General features: G+C 41.5%; 1 protein-coding gene across 4 annotated transcripts in view; it reads left to right on the plus strand.

The window, feature by feature from the left end:
• Positions 1–470: 470 nt before the first annotated feature.
• The window catches only part of SBNO1 (strawberry notch homolog 1), a 31,265-nt gene continuing 12,453 nt past the window's right edge, over positions 471–19,282 (plus strand). Inside the window, exons 1-17 of one of the 4 annotated variants that reach the window (XM_053959063.1) lie at positions 1,033–1,485; positions 2,732–2,869; positions 6,929–7,062; positions 7,516–7,620; positions 8,489–8,798; positions 10,520–10,620; positions 11,731–11,827; positions 12,915–13,075; positions 14,050–14,183; positions 14,325–14,415; positions 15,329–15,490; positions 15,995–16,130; positions 16,210–16,315; positions 17,530–17,683; positions 17,772–17,954; positions 18,157–18,254; positions 18,924–19,075. In XM_053959063.1, coding sequence (XP_053815038.1) covers positions 6,931–7,062; positions 7,516–7,620; positions 8,489–8,798; positions 10,520–10,620; positions 11,731–11,827; positions 12,915–13,075; positions 14,050–14,183; positions 14,325–14,415; positions 15,329–15,490; positions 15,995–16,130; positions 16,210–16,315; positions 17,530–17,683; positions 17,772–17,954; positions 18,157–18,254; positions 18,924–19,075 — 2,122 coding nt within the window. In that variant the 5' untranslated portion in view covers positions 1,033–1,485; positions 2,732–2,869; positions 6,929–6,930. Of the gene's footprint in view, positions 583–1,032; positions 1,486–2,731; positions 2,870–3,980; positions 4,013–6,928; positions 7,063–7,515; positions 7,621–8,488; positions 8,799–10,519; positions 10,621–11,730; positions 11,828–12,914; positions 13,076–14,049; positions 14,184–14,324; positions 14,416–15,328; positions 15,491–15,994; positions 16,131–16,209; positions 16,316–17,529; positions 17,684–17,771; positions 17,955–18,156; positions 18,255–18,923; positions 19,076–19,282 lie in introns of those variants that run through there. The other 3 variants (XM_053959060.1, XM_053959061.1, XM_053959062.1) reach the window with 3 other exon arrangements.

Here is a 19,282-nt window from a genome sequence, read left to right on the forward strand (position 1 = left end):
CCCTGGGGCGGGGCCCGCCCGCGGGGACGTCGCTTATTTGAAGGACGGTGGATACGCCGGTTTTTTGGTTTTTTTTTTTTTTTTTTTTTGCGGGGCAGAGAACGGGGAACTTGCTGCCTTCCCGTTGCCGAGGGCAGGGAAAAACCGAGGCGCGGCATGTCACGTGACCGGCGGGGGGGGGGAGGGCGAGCGAGGAGCGCGCGCCAGGGCCCGGCGGCGGCGGGGGGGGGAGGGCGGGGGGGGGGGGGTTGGGGTGGGCGCGAGACGGCGGCGGCCACGTGACCGGGGAGCCCGCGGGCGGGGCGGGGCGCGCGGCGCCGAGCGCGCGCCGGCGGCGGGCGGTGGCCGGCGGGGTCACGTGGGCGGGGAGCGCGCGCGCGCGGCGCGGCGGGGGGAGGGAGGCGCGGCCCGGGTCACGTGGTGCGGGCGGCCCCCCCCCCCCCCTCCCGGCCCCCCCCCCCCCTCCCTCCCCTGTGAGGGGAGGGAGGGCAAAGATGGCGGCTGTGAGTTAGAAAGCGGCGGGCGGCGGGGCCGGCGGCGGAGACTTCCAGGAGCCCGCGGGTGGACCGAGTGCGACAGAGAGTAAGTCCCGCGCTGTTCTTTTGCCTGGCGCCGCGCCTATTCGGCCGCCTCTGGCCTCTCCCCGCGTTGTGGGGGCCGCCCCGGGGGTTTCTTCCCCTCAGCTCCTCACCGGGGCCCGCGGCGGCGGCGCGGGGGTGTCCGAGGAGGACCCGTTGTGCTGGGAGCGGCTCCGCGTCTCCCTCGGTCCCTCAGCCCCGCAAGGCTGCGCGGCCGCCCCCGCAGGGGTCCCGGTGGGCCGGGGGCGGCGCGGCGGGCGGGGTAGGCGCCGCCGCCGCCCCGGCGGAGCCCCGGTTGTCCCGCGAACTTCGTGCCCGGGGGCGTGCGGGGGCGGGCGGCGGCGCCCCCCGGTTCTGGGGGGGAACGCTTCTCTAGCGGGGGCGGGCTCGGCGGTGGGTTTAGCCGCTTCCCCCCGCCGCATCCCTGCGCGGGCAGAGCCCCCGGCCCGGCCCGCGCCTTTGTGCGCTCTTTCCGCGGCTGGTGATTGTTGAGGTTTGAAATGGAGAAACGAGGCGGGGGGGGATGGGGGTGTTTGATTTATGGTGCCGGAGCGGCTCCGAAAGCCGCCGTGAGACGGAGCCCTCCCGCCCTTCCCCGGGCTCGCGGTGCTGTTGGAGGGATCTTTAAAGAGGTGAAGGTCTGGAAACAAAAAGTCGCGCATGGGACAGGATTACGCAGCCGATTCTGGCCCAACCCGGAAGTTTATGTCGGGAACACGTGCTGGTGGGAAGGTGGCGGGGCAGGAGCCGCCGACCCCCGTCTCTCCCGTCGCCTCCCCCGGGGGCTTCCCCGCCCTGCCGAGCCTTCTGGGGCCTCGCTGCTCCCGGGGAGTTGAACCGCGGCGACAGACATGGCCTCAAAGTCCAGGGACTCTTAACGAGCGCACCTCAAACAGAGGTTGCTAGGGTGAGTAATAGTTTAACGTAGAAATGCCCCTACAGTCTGATGGGGAAGAGGCCTTTTGGGTTTTTCTTCTGGGTTTTCTTTGGGGTTGTTTCTTTATTATTTTTAGCTGACCAGGTTCCGCACTGCATTTGAGAGTATAAATTAGAATTCTTGTACTTTCTTTCGGGTACTCAAACACGTAGGCTGGTTCTACGTGTTTGATACCTGTTAAAGATGAGGCAGATTTTGTAAATGCTTAAAAATAAAACCCTTGAATTGATCTGTTAGGTAATTCCAGAGTGAGTAAAAAAAAATTTAGTGTGATCAAACGGCACAGTGTGAAGGTAGGAATTAACTCTGTGGTAGACTATTCGGCTTTAGACTACCAAGGTTGTGTCTGGATTAAAATTATTTTAAAACATACATTAATGTTTTGTAAGCTGCCCTCCCCCAAAATGAAAATCTGTAGTTGATGTTGTAAAGCAAGAATTGAAATTGTGTAACAGCGTGACATTTGAATTGGTATTCTGTATCTCCCTCACTGCCATGAGGTGTTACATTTGTATGCAATCTTAATATTTAGAAATAAAATGTGGGCAGTTTGTCTTTTTGTCCAGACTACTTCTTCGGTTTCAAAACTGGCTGAGAACTACTCTAAAAGCCAATGAAGCAGGTCATGGATGTGGGTAATGGTGCTTTGAGACACCCCTGGAGCTGCCTCCCAGGCTAAAACTAAGGATCCTGGTGCTCACTTGTTCTTATTTCTTTGAGTTTTTACTTCTTAAAAACTTTCACTGCTGGCCAAATTACTAGATCTAGCTTTTTAGTATGAGAGCTGATTTTATGCCAAATCATCGCATTGTTAAGTCTTTTAATATTTTCAGAACTTCTGAATTTCACATTTGCAGACTGTGTAACATGGCAGTTGTAAATTCTGTAGAACAGTCATTAAAAAGCATTGAGGCAGAGTTGAAGCCCACAGTGCCCTGAAGTGTCCCTTGTGTCCTTGAAAGCTTTGAGGTTTGAGTGGTAACCAGCCTTGGAATAGTGGGAATGATTTTTCCAGGATTGGAGTTAACTCATGGTTTTTGTGAGAACACCTTTGTATGTGTGAATGCAAAATTAACTGCTAGTCTTGAGGTTAAGGCATGGAAGGATGAGTGAGTTCATTAATTAGGGTTTTGCTCTTTGATTGGATAGTGACTTGGAGAGGACCAGAAGGGGTTGGGTTGGTTGAGGTTTTTTTTTTTTTTTTTCTGTTACCCAGGTTGCCTTCTGGAGACAAAAGCTGTGAAATGAGCAGAAACCACGTGGCTATCCAGAGAATCCTGTTGGGTGGGATGGGGCTCGGCAGCCCTTACACCTCTGCTCTGGGAGGCTGCAAAGGGAGATGTGAAGTTTTCAGGTCAATAATAACTCATGGTTTAGACAGGCAGAGAATTTGCAGGGCAAAGCTGTCTTGTCTCTACAACTCCAGTATTTGTGTGATATTATAAATGGTTTCCAGTACAGTTCAGGTGAGAGGTATTCCCCAAAAGGCAGTGGGAAACCTTTCCAGTAAAAGAAGAGAAGTTGCTGAGTGCTGTTTGTGTCCCAGCCAGGCATTGACACCCAGGCCTGCAGCTGGGTGCACCACAGAGCCCAGGTGTCTGAAGGGCTTGGGAATAGCAGTGCCTGCTTGATTGTGATGTTTGGTTTGGACCAACTTATGATACTGTAATTGATTATGGTTTTTAAATAAGCGTTTCAGGCATTTGGTGTTATAATGTGTAACTCCCAGACCTGAAAATCAAAAGGCTTTTCATTGTTTGGGATTCTACCATTATGTTTCTCAGGGGAAACAGAGCAGGTTGCTTGACATGTGTTTTAGAATTTTTGTTTCTTTTTTTTTTTTGTTTTGTTTCTTTGTACCAAAGCTAAAATGGAAGGAGAGAGAGCCAGGTTGGCATGGATACATGACATGATATTAAACATGGCATTCTGGTTTTGTATCTTTAAATCGGGAATTATTTACATAATGTGCAGTGATCACATAACTGCCTCTTTATCAAAGTTTTAGCTATGTTCTTCATCAGGAGAGCACCTTACAGAAATGCTTGGTGTGTTTTGGTAGCCCTTCTTGAAACAGCAGCAGTTTGGTGTTTCTTAATACAAAGAAAGTAATTAAGATTACTACCATTGAAATTTCATAAATACATTTTTTAGTTTTATTTAATAGGCTGATTCTTGCTCAGTGACATTGGACTACCTCACTAAACATAGACAATGTTATCTGCAAGATTCTACATGCTCAAAACAGTTCTTTGAGTGATGAAATGCTCAGAGAACAGCTTGTAATATTCACAACTTTTTAATAAGTATTTTCTTTTGGAGATTTTGAAGATGTGGCAAACAGGTCCTTATATAGTATTGCCAAGGCTGAGCTGCAGAGCTTGATAAAGTCACTTTGACTTGTGTTAGCTGTGGAACCTCCTACCTTGCAAGATTATGGAGCTGGTTCAGCCTGATAATGTTTTAAGCTTAACCAGCATGTGCTATAGAAAATAAAGTAAGTTATCACAATGCAGCTTATCCTGTGTTTTTTCCCTTCTTCATATAATTTCCTTGCTAAATTAAAATGAGGAGGGTGGGCAGCATTGGTGCTTGGAAGTTGCACAAAGCCTAAAATTGGTGCGAAGTATTCAGTGGTGTCTAATGTAAAAATTCTAGAAGTTCAGAATTCCTTTTGTTCCAAACAATGCAGCTTTGTTCCTACTGTACAGAAACAAAATAAGTGAAACTAGTCAAACTTTCATTGTCCAAACTGACAGACAAACAATTGCTGTTGTTTTACTGAGCTTTTTGCTGGGTCGTGAGCAACCATGAATTTTTAAGACTTAAAATTTGGGATATCAGGAGAGAGGTGCAGCTGGGGGATTTCTTACATGAAAACAGCCTCACTAGAAAGAGTTGTTTCTAAACTGGAGATATTTACTCTGAAATTGTAGGAATTGCTTTGCTAGTTTCTATCACCAGTCATTTACTGAAACTTTGAAATAAGCAACTGCTATGAATAGTTTTTTTTCTGAACTCTGAAACTTACTTATTTAAAAAACATCATGTTTTTAAAGGTTAAACATATAGAGGTCAGTGGCATCGTGTAAATGTTAAACTGGACTTGAAACAGATGGAATGGGTTGTGACACCTTTGTAGGGTGGCTGGGGAAGATGTGTTTTTGTGGTGTTGGAGTGGGTTTTTCTTCTAGCTTTGGTTTTACTTTGAGTCTTAACTTCATAGAAAGGCCTTTCATTCCTATAGTGTGAGAGCAGACTAAGAGTTCTTCAGTCTTTTCATTTTCTCTTAGTTCTGTTAAGTGAAAATCCCCAAGCTTCTGCCTTTTTGTGCCTCTATTTAGTCCAGTCCCGTAGCTCTCAACCAAGTTTTAGTCATATCTTCATTAAGCAGTGGGGTGATCACAACTCCATACAGACTAAAGAATTACTTAACTGATGGTTTTTCAGTTGTACTTTTGAACATTTTAGTTTGTCCTTTGAGCAGAGGTGTTGCCCTGTGTGCAAGGGTGCTCATGCCTCTTTCCCAAATGGATATTGTGAAGTTATGATTTTAAAGTGTTTTGGAGCTGTTTTGATGGGGTGACCTGTGTTAATTCCCCTTCTGTAGAGAAATTCATCTTCAGTAGCTGCTCTCAAGTTCTGAACACCAAAGTACTGATAAGCAAAAATATAATCTGCAGACTTAAACCTTCCTCCCCTCACCTGTTTCTGGTTAGTAAACAATGCTGCAAGCTTCTAAACTTGGATGTGATTGATGGTCCCTGTTAAGATTTTAGTCTGAAAATTTAGGATTTATCCTACCTGATTAATGTGTATATATAGTCTCCTTTTTTGAGAGAGGAAACACAATTTCTGGATTTAAAGGTGAAACTAAAAGCCAGGTCTTACCACTTTTGTTGACCCGTTCAGGATTCTGGGAGACAGGCTAGTGGGTGGTGACATCCTTTGAATGGGGCTGCCATTTCAATTAAATCTGCTAGATGTCTTAATACTTCTTGATATTTTCTGTACCTCATAGCAACAAACAAGACCATTCTGCCAATTTATTTGGTCACCTCAGATACCTTTAAGAAAGAGGAGTCTGGTTCTGACAAGCAAGTGGTTTTTGATGGGGCTGGGTGTAGTCAGCAGCAGTCCCACCAGTTGTTTGTTGCTTTGATATTGTTTGGAGAATCTTTAAGTCTTTGATGCATTAAAATGTCTCTTCCCCTTGTGCCAGTACCTGGCACTTGTGGTGCCGCCATCTCGGTATGGATCCACAACCAAAAGGTTTCTCCCTGCTATTGCACAGACTAAAACTGGGAAGAGTAAGAACTAAGTGCCTGAGGCTTAGCTTATTACAAGAATTACCTGTTCTGCTAAATGTGCTGAGGAATATGTGTGACCAGCCAGCTGGATGTGGCTTAGCTGTGCATGTAGAAGGGATAAGCAAGGGAATGCTGTTTTGGAGTCTTGTGAATGAACATCTAAAATGCCAACAAATAATTTTGTCCTCTTACCTGCTTTAGAGTAGGTGTTTGGCTGCATTGGCTTTTGAGGTTTTAATTCCCAGTGGGTGTTAAGGGGTGTGGAGGGTGAGAGAAATTAAGACCTGCTTGAGTTGTATTTTAGACTGTATAGGCAACAGCTCAAGTTCTGTGAAATAATTTAATTTTTTTCTTAATACTAAGGCAGATGGGTTTCCTTCTTAAGCAAGTGAAATGTGTTATCTTCTCTCTTCATCTTTAAATATGGAGTATTTGGCTTTTTAGTAAGTTTTTATGCTGTCTAGAATAGCTTTTTGAAATTAGTTTTGCTTGTCCTACACATAAAGGAGTCCGTGACCTGATGTTAGTGTCCTATTTAATAAGCAGTTACATATTGTAATAGTGGCACATATGTTCTCTCCACTATGCAAAACAAAATTTCTCCAGTGAATGAATGTGACCTAATGTAAGGGCAAGCAAGAAATTCAAGCTTTCCTTATAAGCTCTTTATCACTAACTTGTTACAAGATAAAGTAAATGAGTTTTAATTGTGCTTCCCTCGTGCAGTTGCTTCACCAACGAAGATGGATCATTAGCATAACACGGTCTCACCTTTTCTGCTCTTGGTATTTCTTGTAATGCTTGAAAGCGTAGTGTCTCAAAGACTAGAAAAGGTGTCTTAAGTTTATGGGTATGATAGCATTTTGTGTAGTAAAGTCTTTAATTCTCTCTGCTTTTAAATGTGGTGGATATGTTGAAAAGCCTACAAATAAACAAAAGAACCAGAGCACATCTAGAAAGTGAAACTGTGTGTACAAGAGACTGCACTGTGAATGCCCTTAAATCCAGGAAATGAAGTTGTGTGTGAGCAAAAAATAAATCGGAATTAAATATACTTGTATTTACAGTTTCTTCTCTTTTTTTTTTTGTTTTGTTTTGTTTAGAGATGGTGGAGCCAGGACAAGATCTGTTGCTTGCTGCTTTGAGTGAGAGTGGAATCAGTCCAAATGATCTCTTTGATATTGACTCTCCAGACGTGGTTCTTGCAAATCCAGCACCAACTCCAGCTGTTCAGCAGGTTAAAACAAGAACATAGGGATTTGTTAGAGCTTGGGTTTGATGGGATGGAGGGGTTAAAGGGAATAGTGTGCATGGCAAGTGGTTGAAGCATGTGGAGTTTTCTTAAGTTTCTTGCTTCATAGTACTGAGATTGGAAAATGGCTTGTGAATTAATTTTAAACTTCCATACAAAAAAAAAATCAATGTTAAACACTTGAGATCTGTACAGACAGAAATATGCTTAATTCTGGACATGACATGGGGACATAATGTCAGGTATCCATGGAGAGCTCTCATGTCATTGGGGTCTAGCTGCTCTGCAATAAAATGCACAAAAACTGTAATGAAATACCATGTTTAAGCTCCCTGATGGCCTTCACTCTGCCAGAGTGTAGCCACTTCAGGCACAGACTGGGAACAAAAGCCTTAAGGTTTTATTCCTGCTGACTTGTTTGCTTTCTTCCCTCTGCAGTCAGTACCACTCAGTGCATTAGAGCTGGGCCTGGAGACTGAGGCTGCAGCTGCTGTGAAACAAGAACCAGAGACTGTCTCCACTCCAGCCTTATTAAATGTTCGGGTAAGAACTGAACTGCTGCTCCAGGATTTGGATAGGGAGGGGGCTTAACTTGGGCTGGGCACCAGGTGCCCACAAAGCTGCTCTATCACTCCTCACCTCAGTTGCACAAAGGCTAAAAAGCCATGGTGAAAGGCTCATGGGTTGAGATGAGGACAGGGAGAGATCAGCAATTTGTCATGGACAAACTAGACTCAACTCGAGGAAATTGATTCATTGCCAGTTAACAATGGAGGAGGAAAATGAGAAATAAGAACAAATCTAAAAATACCTTCTCCCCACTCCTTCCTTTGTCCTGGGCTCAACTTCACTCCTGGCATCCATGGTCCTCCAAGGGCTGCAAGGGAGTCCCTGCTCCAGCACCTGGGGCAACTCCTCCCTTTCCTTCACTGACCTTGGTGTCTGCAGGGATTTCTCACATATTCTCACTCCTCCATCCCAGCTGCTGATGGTGTAACAGTTTTTGGCTGTTGTTAAACAAATACCTTCTCACTGGCACTGCCAGTGACACTGACTGGCTGAGCTTTGGCCAGCAGTGGGTTGGACTGGCTTTATCAGATATGTGGGAAACTGTAGTGGACATATCTTGTACCTAGGTGATGAATTTTTAATTTTTTTTCTTTTCCTTACCTTAAAGTAAAATCTAAAAAAACCCCTTCTGAAATATGTGCAGTCTATTGAGCGATACTTTTTGCTCAAACTGTTGCAGCACAAGATAATTACTCTGGCACCTTCAGCATGTTATTTAAACACATTTCTTACTTCAAGTGTCTTCCAAAAACTGGTGTATCCTGTGTGCTAACTGAAGTCTAATAAAGTTTGTTCTTTTTTTGACTGTTTTCTGAAAATTTCCCTGCTGCTTTGTTGCCAGCAACCACCATCCACCACAACCTTTGTGCTGAATCAAATAAATCAGCTTCCAACTCTGGGGACGACAATAGTGGTGACAAAAACGACACCTGTCACGACCTCGAGGCAGACGATCACTGTAGCAAAGATCATCCAGACCAGCACAACCACTCGGCCCTCGGTGGCAGCACCAGCAGTTCGCAATGCCTTGACCACTGCACCTTCCAAGGACCAGATTCAGCTGAAAGATCTGCTCAAGAACAATAGTCTTAATGAACTCATGAAACTGAAGCCACCTCCTAATATTGCCCAACCAGTAGCAACAGCAGCGAGTGAGTTTTCTTTCTTTGTAATTACAGTATTTGTTTAAATAGTGAAATAACAAATATCTTTGCACAGTGTGGATTTTCATTGATTAGTGTAATATCCTGGTAAAATGAAGTGGTTCAGGAAACCTGAAAAATTTCATTCTAACTGTAGTAGTGTTAGAATTCAGGGTGCAGTAGTATGAAATAACAGTTTAAAAATTAAACTCTTGATTTATGGCATGGAATTAGGAAAATGACAGATTGCAGCTGGAAAACTGGTAAAATTATTTTGTGAACATTACTGAAGTCTATTAGCTATGTTACTGGAGTCTCCACCAGCTCCTGTTCTAGTGTATACTTGGAACTACAACAAACTAGTACAATTTTCTATTCAGCATCTTCCAAACTAGATTTGTAGCACATAAGGTGTTTGTGTGAATTGTCTCCTACAAAAGGAAAATCCGTCCCTTTGTTTCATTGGAGGCATCAGATCTATTGTTTAAGAAATTAAATCTTAAAAACTTGCTCTTTATTTTCATGTTACTGCTGAAATGCTGCAGTAAGTTAAAATTTCACAAGTTCTTAGTTATCACGCTTCAGATTTTCATTTTGTGATTCCTTCCTTGATATTTCCTTGTATGTTATTTCTAATATGTGGTCAACTTGTATAAGGAAAAAGTGTGTGAAATTAACTCCCTCAAGTTGTTCTGATTTTAGCATGAGGTTAAGAGACTAGTTCAGTTTGAAAATATCTTCAGTGCAGCTTTTTTTTTTTTTTAAGATATACAGGCATTTTCTGGATTTCTGTTATTTTCATTGTCTCTGAAACAAGCTTTGCTGATTTTATAGGTGTGGTTGGCATAACCTATTTTTCTGTATGCAGAGAGAGTGCAGTGCAGGAGCTGTCTGTTAGAACTGAAACAAAAAGCAGAATGTCCCTCCTGTGTCATTGCTTTCTCTTAGGGAGTGGTTGCCAAAACCCAAGTTGGGACATGAACTGAAGTTGGGGTAGGGAGTAAAGGAAATGAGGGGGAGGGGAGAAAGCAGAAGGGGATAAGTCAGTCCTATTAAATCAAGTGAAAACTCAGAGAAGCACTGAATAGGTGACACCAACACACAGTAACTGTTAGAGTGGCACAGCTGCAGAAAACAGTGCAATCTGTAGCTTCTGTGTAAAGTGAAAAGGAGACCTGCAACTTCTAGAACTGCATTCCTAATCTTCTTTGTGTTCCTTTGTCTCTGGATCTTTCTTCGTGTTTATTTTTAAAAAATGACAAATAGTTGTAGAAAAGAGAAGCTCCTGAAAGGAAAATGGTCTTTTCATATAATTTAGGCAGCAGGAGTTCTAGATGGGAAAATATTAAGAAATTAAATTATACAATGCCTTTGAGGAAAACATTTATTTGTGCAAGTGCCCTAATTGTTTTTAGGGACAATTATGCTAAGTTTATTACATGCATTGATATGATGGAAGCTTGACAGCTGCTTTCAATATTTTGCATCCATCCTTATGCAAATTATTTTAGTTGTGTACTGGGCCTTATTCCTAGTTTCTTGCAAATGTGACTGAAGACAGGAAGGTTAATAAATGGTCTTCTTAAAGGATCCTGTTACAAATTTGTTCTTGAAGCATCATTGTGCTCCTGGATACTTTAAACTTCTGTTCCTGCTTGTTAATAGGGCAGCATGTTAATCTGAGTTGATGTTTGGAGGGAATTCTGTAAACCACAGCTTTTCTTTTGCAGCTGACCTAAGCAATGGTGCAGTGAAGAAGGAGGCTTCCACAAAAGAGGTAGCAAGAATATGGATAAATGACATTAAAATGAGAAGTTTTTCACCAACTGTGGTAAGTGGCACAAGCGATTCATTTGCCAAACCAATGTGTTGCTGGCCATAAACAGTTGTGACCAGTTCCAGAGTTACTCATACTTGTCTTGTGTGTGGTGGAACTGTCAAGTGCATCTGTTTGTTCAAAAGGTCAGTTGCTCCACAAGATGAAACTTGGTTAGATGAGTGAAGTTAACAGCTGTGCTGAGCTTAGATAGTAAATGACAATTTCAAGAAATTACTGTCCTTAGCAGAAGCTGGTGTGGGCCAAGAAGGGTGTGGCTCTGATTAAAGGTGATAAGCATAGCATTTCCTCTGGGTTAAAACATTTTCTTTTAAAATCACTAGCAGTGAGGAAACTGAAAGACTTCCCCCTAGCATGGCTGTGCTTCTGGGCAGTTAAATTGAAGATGTAAATTGAATATCATTCAATTTTCTAAAGGTAATAAAATTACACTCTGATGCTGTAAACATTTGAGTTTTGGCATCTTCACTGATAGCTAGACTCAGGCAGATGTTTGGGAATAACTGTGCTCCTCAGTGACTGCCATACAGAAGGGGGTTTTCAGATCACTTCTTTTGTATTAAACATTAGTAGCTGTGGAAGATGTTTGATTTTTCATCTGTTGAGTGCTTTACAAATACTTACATATTTACATTGGTCAGGGTCCCAGTAAATGGGTAACTGTCAGGTTTCAGAGAATACTGGACAGAACTGACAATGATAAAGTTGTGAAATGGTGTCGTGAATACGGAACTGCAGGAAACTCCAGGGGGGTACTTGAACATTAGGGCTGTCGTGTTTTCAAGGCAATTTTCTTTAAGTCATAGTCTGGTTTCAATATGCAGTAAGAAGCATTTCTTTTTGATTCTGCTTATGTGAGTTTGGAGTGCTTTATCTCCTTGCAAAGAAGAGGAAGTTCCCTGACTTAGTGTCTTTAGAGGGTTGTTCAGAGTGTAAGCAATCTACATTTGTGTGTAGTTTCCCAGCAATTCACTGGTTTGTTTCCTACATGTGTTAAAACACTGAAGTGCAAGTTTGTCCTCATTTCCTTTCTCATGTTAATTTCCAGGAGATGGAATATTAACAATGTACTGTTTGACTAACACAAGTATTTCTCATTTCTAGAAAGTGCCAGCAGTAAAAGAAGAGGAGGAACCCGAGGAAGAAGATGAAGAAGAAATGGGCCATGCAGAGACCTATGCTGAATACATGCCAATAAAATGTATGACCTGATCTTCTGTTACATCCAAAGGCTGAATGTTTTGAGTTAATTTATTTACTCTTGTGTAGTTACTAACACAGAATATAGATACTGTCTGGAGTTAACGGGACCTGAATACGTTGTGGGTTTTCCTAGGAAATCTATCTTCTCTAACACTTAGATTTGGAAGATAAGTGGATTTTTAAAAGAGGAATTCTTCAGTATCATTGAGCAGTATTTGTTTCACAGATATTACTGATGAACCAAAATCGGGCACTTTTTTACCTCTGTTAAAGATGCCTTGTGGCCTCCGCAGAGGAAATTTTGTAAAGGAATTCAGTGCTCACTGCTACACTTAGGAATCTAGTTTGAGTCTTTTGGTGTGAAATCACCCTAAGTACATTCTTCCTGCATTGTTCCTGGCTGACTACTTAGAGCTGACTCTTGGTTGTTTTTGAGTGAATCTTTTACTGCTGTTAATTGCCATCTCCTCTCTTTTCTCTGTTCTTTGTTGTACCCATTGACAACAAGCTGTTACCTTGTTTGCTAAATACAGTGATCTGCTGTAAAAGCAAGGCAAAATTTTGCAGGGAGTTTGTAGCTAAATGGTTAATTTTTATTGTTACTGATGAGATCTGTCAGCAATTAAATCATGTCTGTTCTAAATCTTTTCTCCTCTCATTCTGCTTAAAAATGACACTATATAAATAGTGAGAAGAATATTGCTTTTGTGATTCTGGCATCCTGAGGCTGCTTTTGACCTTTTTGGGAAGACAAGTTTCAGACTGGTTTTTCTCAAACAAGTCAAGTACACAAATACTTTAATTTTCTGTAAAGTGAATTTTATCTAATCTCATAAAAATTGTAGGAAGGTGGTGAGAAGAGAAAGTTAAGATTGCAGTTATAAATTCAGATTAATGTCTTCCTTCATATGCAATGCAGTTTAACACTTGACAGATTGTTGCAATGAAACATACTCATTGTTGAGTTCAGCCTTTGCAATCACAATTGTAAGTTGTTTGGGCAAATATAATAACTTGTTCTGGAGCAGCAGAACTCTGTATTTTGTCTTCATCTTCTGCCTTATTTCCCCTTCTTTCTCCACCAGTAAAAATTGGTCTACGTCATCCTGACCCAGTAGTGGAAACCAGCTCGTTATCCAGCGTGACTCCTCCTGATGTGTGGTACCAGACATCAATATCAGAGGAAACAATTGACAGTGGCTGGTTGTCAGCTTTGCAGCTCGAAGCAATCACTTATGCAGCCCAGGTATGCCAGACATCAGCACAGCTTAAAAGCTAACAGAGAATTTAAGAAGAAAAACTAAAATCTGACAAGTGCAGCTATGTCAGTTTTACAAGGAGATAAAATAATAAGAGCTTAAAGGTTTGAGTTGCATTAGAAGATGGCAGGTGAGCTTCAGCTCAGATAAATGTGAGGTAATACACCTAGGAAAATTTCCTCTAAACCACTTCCATGATGGTGATCTTTTAACTGTCTTAGAAGATGTTAGTCATTTTTATTTCTCTGAAGTAATTTAATGGCTGCAGTAGCAGCAGGCTGAGAAAGCCAGCCCTCTTTGACATCCTTGGGAGGGGAATACAGAACAGCACTGGGTGTTATTTTTGCTGCTGGGTTAAACTTCAGTGTTCCCACCCCAGATGTGTGTGCAGGCCTCTGTGTGCTGCGGAAGGAGGCAGTGGAGCTACAGGACAACTAAAATGGTCACAGGAGGGAAAAGTTACCTCATGAAAAGAGACTGACACAGCTGGGACACCTGGGGCTGGAGGGGAGAGAAAGCAATGGGAAAGAAATCAGGGTTAAGATAATTAAGAAGTGAGTGATATCACGCAAAAGCAAAGCAGAGCTTGGTGACACTGACAGGAGATGAATTTTAAATAGGTAGATTCAGAATACTGCATTCCACAGGCTGTGGATGTCTGGGTCTTGCTGCTGCAAAAGGCTGTACAGGTGCCTATCAGTGGATTAGGAAAAGGCACAAAGTATTGGATAGATGTTTAGAGCAGTTCTGGGTGCTGAGGGAAGAAAGGGGAGAATGGATCACGCAATGCAGTTAGGGTGCTGTGCTCTCCCTAAATAAAATTCCCTCTTCCTGCTTCCAGGAGTTTGCTTGGACCACTGGTCTCCTCCAATAGGATGTTTCTTATGTTTGCTCTTTTCTGACAATCCCCTGTGATGTGTTCTGGAGAATGAGTACAAGTTTTTTGTTCTTTCTCCTACAGCAACATGAAACATTCCTGCCCAATGGAGACAGAGCTGGATTCTTGATAGGTGATGGTGCTGGTGTAGGAAAAGGAAGGACCATAGCTGGAATAATCTATGAAAATTACTTGTTAGGCAGAAAAAGAGCAGTCTGGTAAGTGTGTCAGGATTTGTTAGAGCAGACACTCCAGTGACTCTATGACAAATTCAGGGTCCTCTGTCTTCTGACAAATGTTCTAGTAACTAACTGCCTTTTGACCTGCTGTAACTGCTGTGCTTTGTTTTGTATCTTCAGGTTTAGCGTGTCAAATGATCTGAAATACGATGCTGAAAGAGATTTGAGAGATATTGGAGCAAAAAACATATTGGTGCATTCATTAAACAAGGTGTGGAAACTTTTTACTATGTACAGTTGAGGCAAACCTTTAGGTACGCTTGTGTGACAAGTCATGCATGTTGACTGTTTTAAGAGCAAGAATGTACTAATTTCAATAAATTTGCTGTCTAGGTCTTGCTTGACAGGCCTAAATCTTACAAAGAACCACACAGAGCTTTAAGTTAATCATGTAAATAGGCCCCTTGTAGGATTAAGTCTCGGCATGTGTGCTTTTTAAAAAAAAATTACACTTCAAGCCACTACTGACACTACTAGTAAAGTATTTTCTAGAAGTTGAAATATTCTTTAAATCTTTAAGGCTTTGTAGCATTTGAATTTTTTCTTTTCTCAGTGCACATTTTATATGTAATGCATTTTATGTGTAATACTTGAATAATGGACTTGCTCAGTGATTTATTAAAGCAGCAGTGGTGTGTGCAGTTATTTTTGGAGACACTGCCTCTGCTCTGGATTAGCTGCTTAAACTGTAAAGTGTGATTACTGGTTGAATTCACTGAACTTAAAAGTTTGGTTTAAGTTGGTATTTTTGCTTTGTGAATTCTTAATTTCCAAAACAAGGCTTTAGAAATCTTCATTTATGATAGCAGCTGTAAATACACTTGAGGTATTGGCTCTTAAAGAGATACATTGAAACTAAAATCTCAATTGTATTTAAACTAAGGGAACCATGTAGCCAAAGAATGTGGCTGCTAAGCTTTTGAAACCTCAGATTTAGTCTTACTTAGGTCTATGTTTAAGTAAGGCCCTGTATAACCCCTTAGCACATTGCCATCAGCTGTGCCCTGATCATCCTGTGGGGTTATGGGTGGCTCCAAGTGTTCACAGCATCCCTTCATCATCTGGTAGGTGGGATTGAGGAGGAGTCTGTCTTGATTAATTTCTGTAATTTCTATTTATTGCAGTTCAAGTATGGGAAAATTTCATCCAAACATAATGGAAGTGTGAAGAAAGGTGTCATCTTTGCTACCTATTCTTCTCTTATTGGGGAAAGTCAGTCTGGTGGTAAATACAAAACCAGATTAAAGCAGCTTCTTCACTGGTGTGGTGAAGACTTTGATGGAGTTGTATCCTTTTTCTGGAATTCATTTGATTATAATGAAATTCCAATTTAAACTTGTATCTTTAAAGATTTTTAGGCATTCTTTATTTGTAATGGCAGTCAGTTGTGTGCATGCTCTGACATTACACTTGCAGTTTTACAGACTTTGTGCCAAACATTGCCATCAACATGTTGCCACACAACTCTGGTACAAGAGTGAAGTTTCTGTTTTTTTCTATATAAAACCTATAAAATTAAACTATTATCCTTAAGAATGCTAAGTTTACACTGATATTTTTAATAGACATATTTAAATATATATTTGGAGTATCACCAGCATTTTCAAGAACTCAAGTGTGGCAATTTGCTGTCTAAATATTTTTCCAAGGTTTTTAGTTAAAATTACTAATGTCTTGAGTTTACAATTTCCACCTGTCCCCTATTGTAAGTAGTAGATTTTCTTGCCTTCTGTTCTAGCTCCTCATTCTGTACATTAATGGGACAAAGCTTTTCCTTAATTACGGTTCAGATCGTATTTGATGAATGTCATAAAGCAAAGAATCTGTGTCCTGTTGGTTCATCAAAACCAACAAAAACAGGTCTGGCTGTATTGGAACTTCAAAATAAACTTCCAAAAGCCAGGGTTGTTTATGCCAGTGCCACAGGTATGTACTGCTGGGTTTGTATCAAATGTTTCTGGATGGTTTTGCTGGCACTGGTACAGATTTATGTTTCTCTTTTTAGGTGCATCTGAGCCAAGAAACATGGCATATATGAACCGTCTTGGAATATGGGGTGAAGGAACTCCATTTAGGGAATTCAGTGATTTTATTCAGGCTGTTGAAAGAAGGTAAAATTTCAAAGACCTACAGCAGAATGCACAGGGTTGTGGCTGACTGTACTCCCCAGTTCCTTTTCTTTGCTCTCTAGTCCTTTGCAAGCCTGTCCTGTCACACTAAGAACTCTGGCTTCTAAATCTAGCAAAAGTGTAATTTATCATAAGTGGTGAAAAATAAGATGTTTCCTTTGTTCACAGAAAATTTTGAGAGCTTTAAAAGCTTTTTGGGAAAAGAGGCCTCTCAAAAATGTGGGTGTTAGGAAAGCAAAATACTTTGCTGCTCCCCATGAAAACACCCTGTATTGTAGTGAGTATGCTCAGTGTAGTTAATGGCTCATTATTTGTAGAAGGCCTCTAATGTTTATGCATTCATCTTAGGCAATTTAACAGGAGGAAATCTTTTGCTTATTGGCATAAGAACCCAGTTCAGGGAAATTCTTTGTGCTGTAGCAAGGTACTTGGTGTTTCAGAACATACTAATAATACTAAATGTGAGAGGTCAGTAGAAAAGGCCGCTGCCACATTCTGTGGTGGGTGAGCATCTTGCTTTGCCTACTCAAAAAGAATTTTGTACACTTCACAATGCCACAATAGGGTTTAGAATGCATCTTGTTTACACACATGATGTGTGTAAAAAAACCACACGTGATGTGTGGTTTTTCTGGACTCTGCAAGTGTAGCCTCTCTTCATTACTGGGTGCATATCAAATAAGCAATAATGAAGTTACAGCCCCAAGCCTGTGAGTAGCAGGCAGTTGTTTTGCAGGTGACTTCTGTGCTCTCAAGGTGTGTTGCTGTTGAAGAGAATTGAAGTTACTTACTAATTAAATAATTTTCATATCAGCATAAATATAAATAACTTTAAATGGTTTGTATTATTTCAAATCATCAGCAGTTTATAAAATTAGAATGCAAGAATTTGCTCATATTTGGACCAACTTTGTTATCCAGTTCAAATTTATAAGTTACTGTCTCCTAATCCATCCTAGGTCATTTGGGAAAAAAGTAACTTGAGTTTTACCTCTTGGGATACACTTAATGTTTACAAGGCAGGGATACAATTTTATGTAAAGGCTAAATTTCAAATTATTTTGAAAACATATTCTTTCGTATTTATAAGCTGGTTTTTTTTCTAAAGTACTCGGGGTTGTATTTTGAGGCATTTTTTTAACAGATCCTTGCTCTTGAAAATTCTAATATGGATTTAAATTGTTCCTTTATTTTAGAGGCGTTGGTGCCATGGAAATAGTTGCTATGGATATGAAGCTGAGAGGAATGTACATAGCCAGACAGTTGAGTTTTTCAGGTGTAACTTTCAAAATCGATGAAGTTCTGCTCTCACAGGAATATGTCAAAATGTACAATAAATCTGTGAAACTGGTAAGAATCCCTTTTGAAATTTGCTTTCTCTGTTAAGTTCCGAGAGGTTGAAGTTGGTTGAAATTTGAATGCTCCTTTTCTTGTTTAGTGGGTCAGTGCTCGAGAGAGGTTTCAGCAAGCGGCCGATCTCATCGATGCAGAGCAGCGCATGAAGAAGTCCATGTGGGGTCAGTTCTGGTCAGCTCACCAGAGGTTTTTCAAGTACCTTTGCATAGCCTCAAAGGTGAAGAGGGTGGTGCAGCTGGCTCGGGAAGAAATCAAGAATGGCAAAGTAAGTTGTTCAAGACTGATTTTTAAACATTTATTTAAATGTAAAGCTATTAGACTAATTTTTTTCATATATACTACAAATATTTTCAGGCACAGTAGGAGCGTGCTTTTGTACTTCATGCTATCTAATGAGCAGAAATTGAGGTAAAATAAACCTACAGCTCAGTCATAGTGACAGTGTCTGGTATTCATTTGTCCTTCAGTGTGTTGTCATTGGCCTGCAGTCGACAGGAGAAGCAAGAACATTGGAAGCTTTGGAGGAAGGTGGTGGGGAACTGAATGACTTTGTTTCTACAGCAAAGTAAGACTGAATTTTGAAACTGTTCTTTACAAAACTAACCTTCATCCAGCTTAGTGTATGTATGTAGTCATTTGTCCTTCTGTGTGTCAAATGTGCATCAGTGCACAGAAGGTTGGGAATCCTTTAGTAGTGATGTTCTTTACTGAAGCTGCCTGTACCTAAAATCTGGCATCCCTGCTGAGGTGAGGCAGTGGCTATCTCCTGGTTCTCATGGCATTCCAAACTGATGTTTTCAGGTGTGAACAGCTCGTACTGTTCTCTCAGTACTTCAAACTTGGGAGGACGGGGAGACCTGCCAAGTGTGTGCTGCATTTATACCAGAGCAAGTTACAGACCATGACTTCCCTCTTTGATCAGAGGGACCAGAGCCAATCCCAAGGCTGTCTTGCTGAAGATCTAAATCAATTAACTTAATTTTTTTACTTAAATTGAGCATAAAAAAATTGCAGTAGCAATGCCACTTGTTACTGAAAACAAATTGAACAAGTTGTAACAGTGCTGTAAAAGAGATGTGTCCTACTTTTAAGAAGGTGACAAATAATACAGAGAGTGCCCAACTGCACTCACAAGGAGTCATTCTTCAGGGAAGTCAAGCAAGCTGTTCAATGTTACAGGTTTGTACTTTAAATAAATGCAAATTCCACTGAGCAACCCTTTCTTCTTAAACAGAGGAGTATTCCAGTCTCTTATTGAGAAGCACTTTCCAGCTCCTGACAGGAAGAAGCTGTTCAGCTTGTTGGGAATTGACCTGACTGCTCAAAGTAATAACAACTCACCCCGAGACAGCCCTTGCAAGGAGAACAAAGTAAAGAAACGAAAAGGTAATGCTCAAGTTCCTACACAAATGGCAACTTCAGAGCTGCCTGAAAGTGAACTTTGTGTGGAGAAAAATGGGAATATCTGTACCATCATCCATGAAAGAGAATGTATTACAGATCTCTTAAGGCTGTTGTTAGAGCATTAATAGATGTTATATTGCTGATAAGCAATATAAGCTGTAAATTTTAGTTACTTTTGCTCAAAATTGG

This window comes from Vidua chalybeata, chromosome 18 (genome assembly GCF_026979565.1).
Source record: "Vidua chalybeata isolate OUT-0048 chromosome 18, bVidCha1 merged haplotype, whole genome shotgun sequence".
Lineage (NCBI taxonomy): Eukaryota > Metazoa > Chordata > Aves > Passeriformes > Viduidae > Vidua > Vidua chalybeata.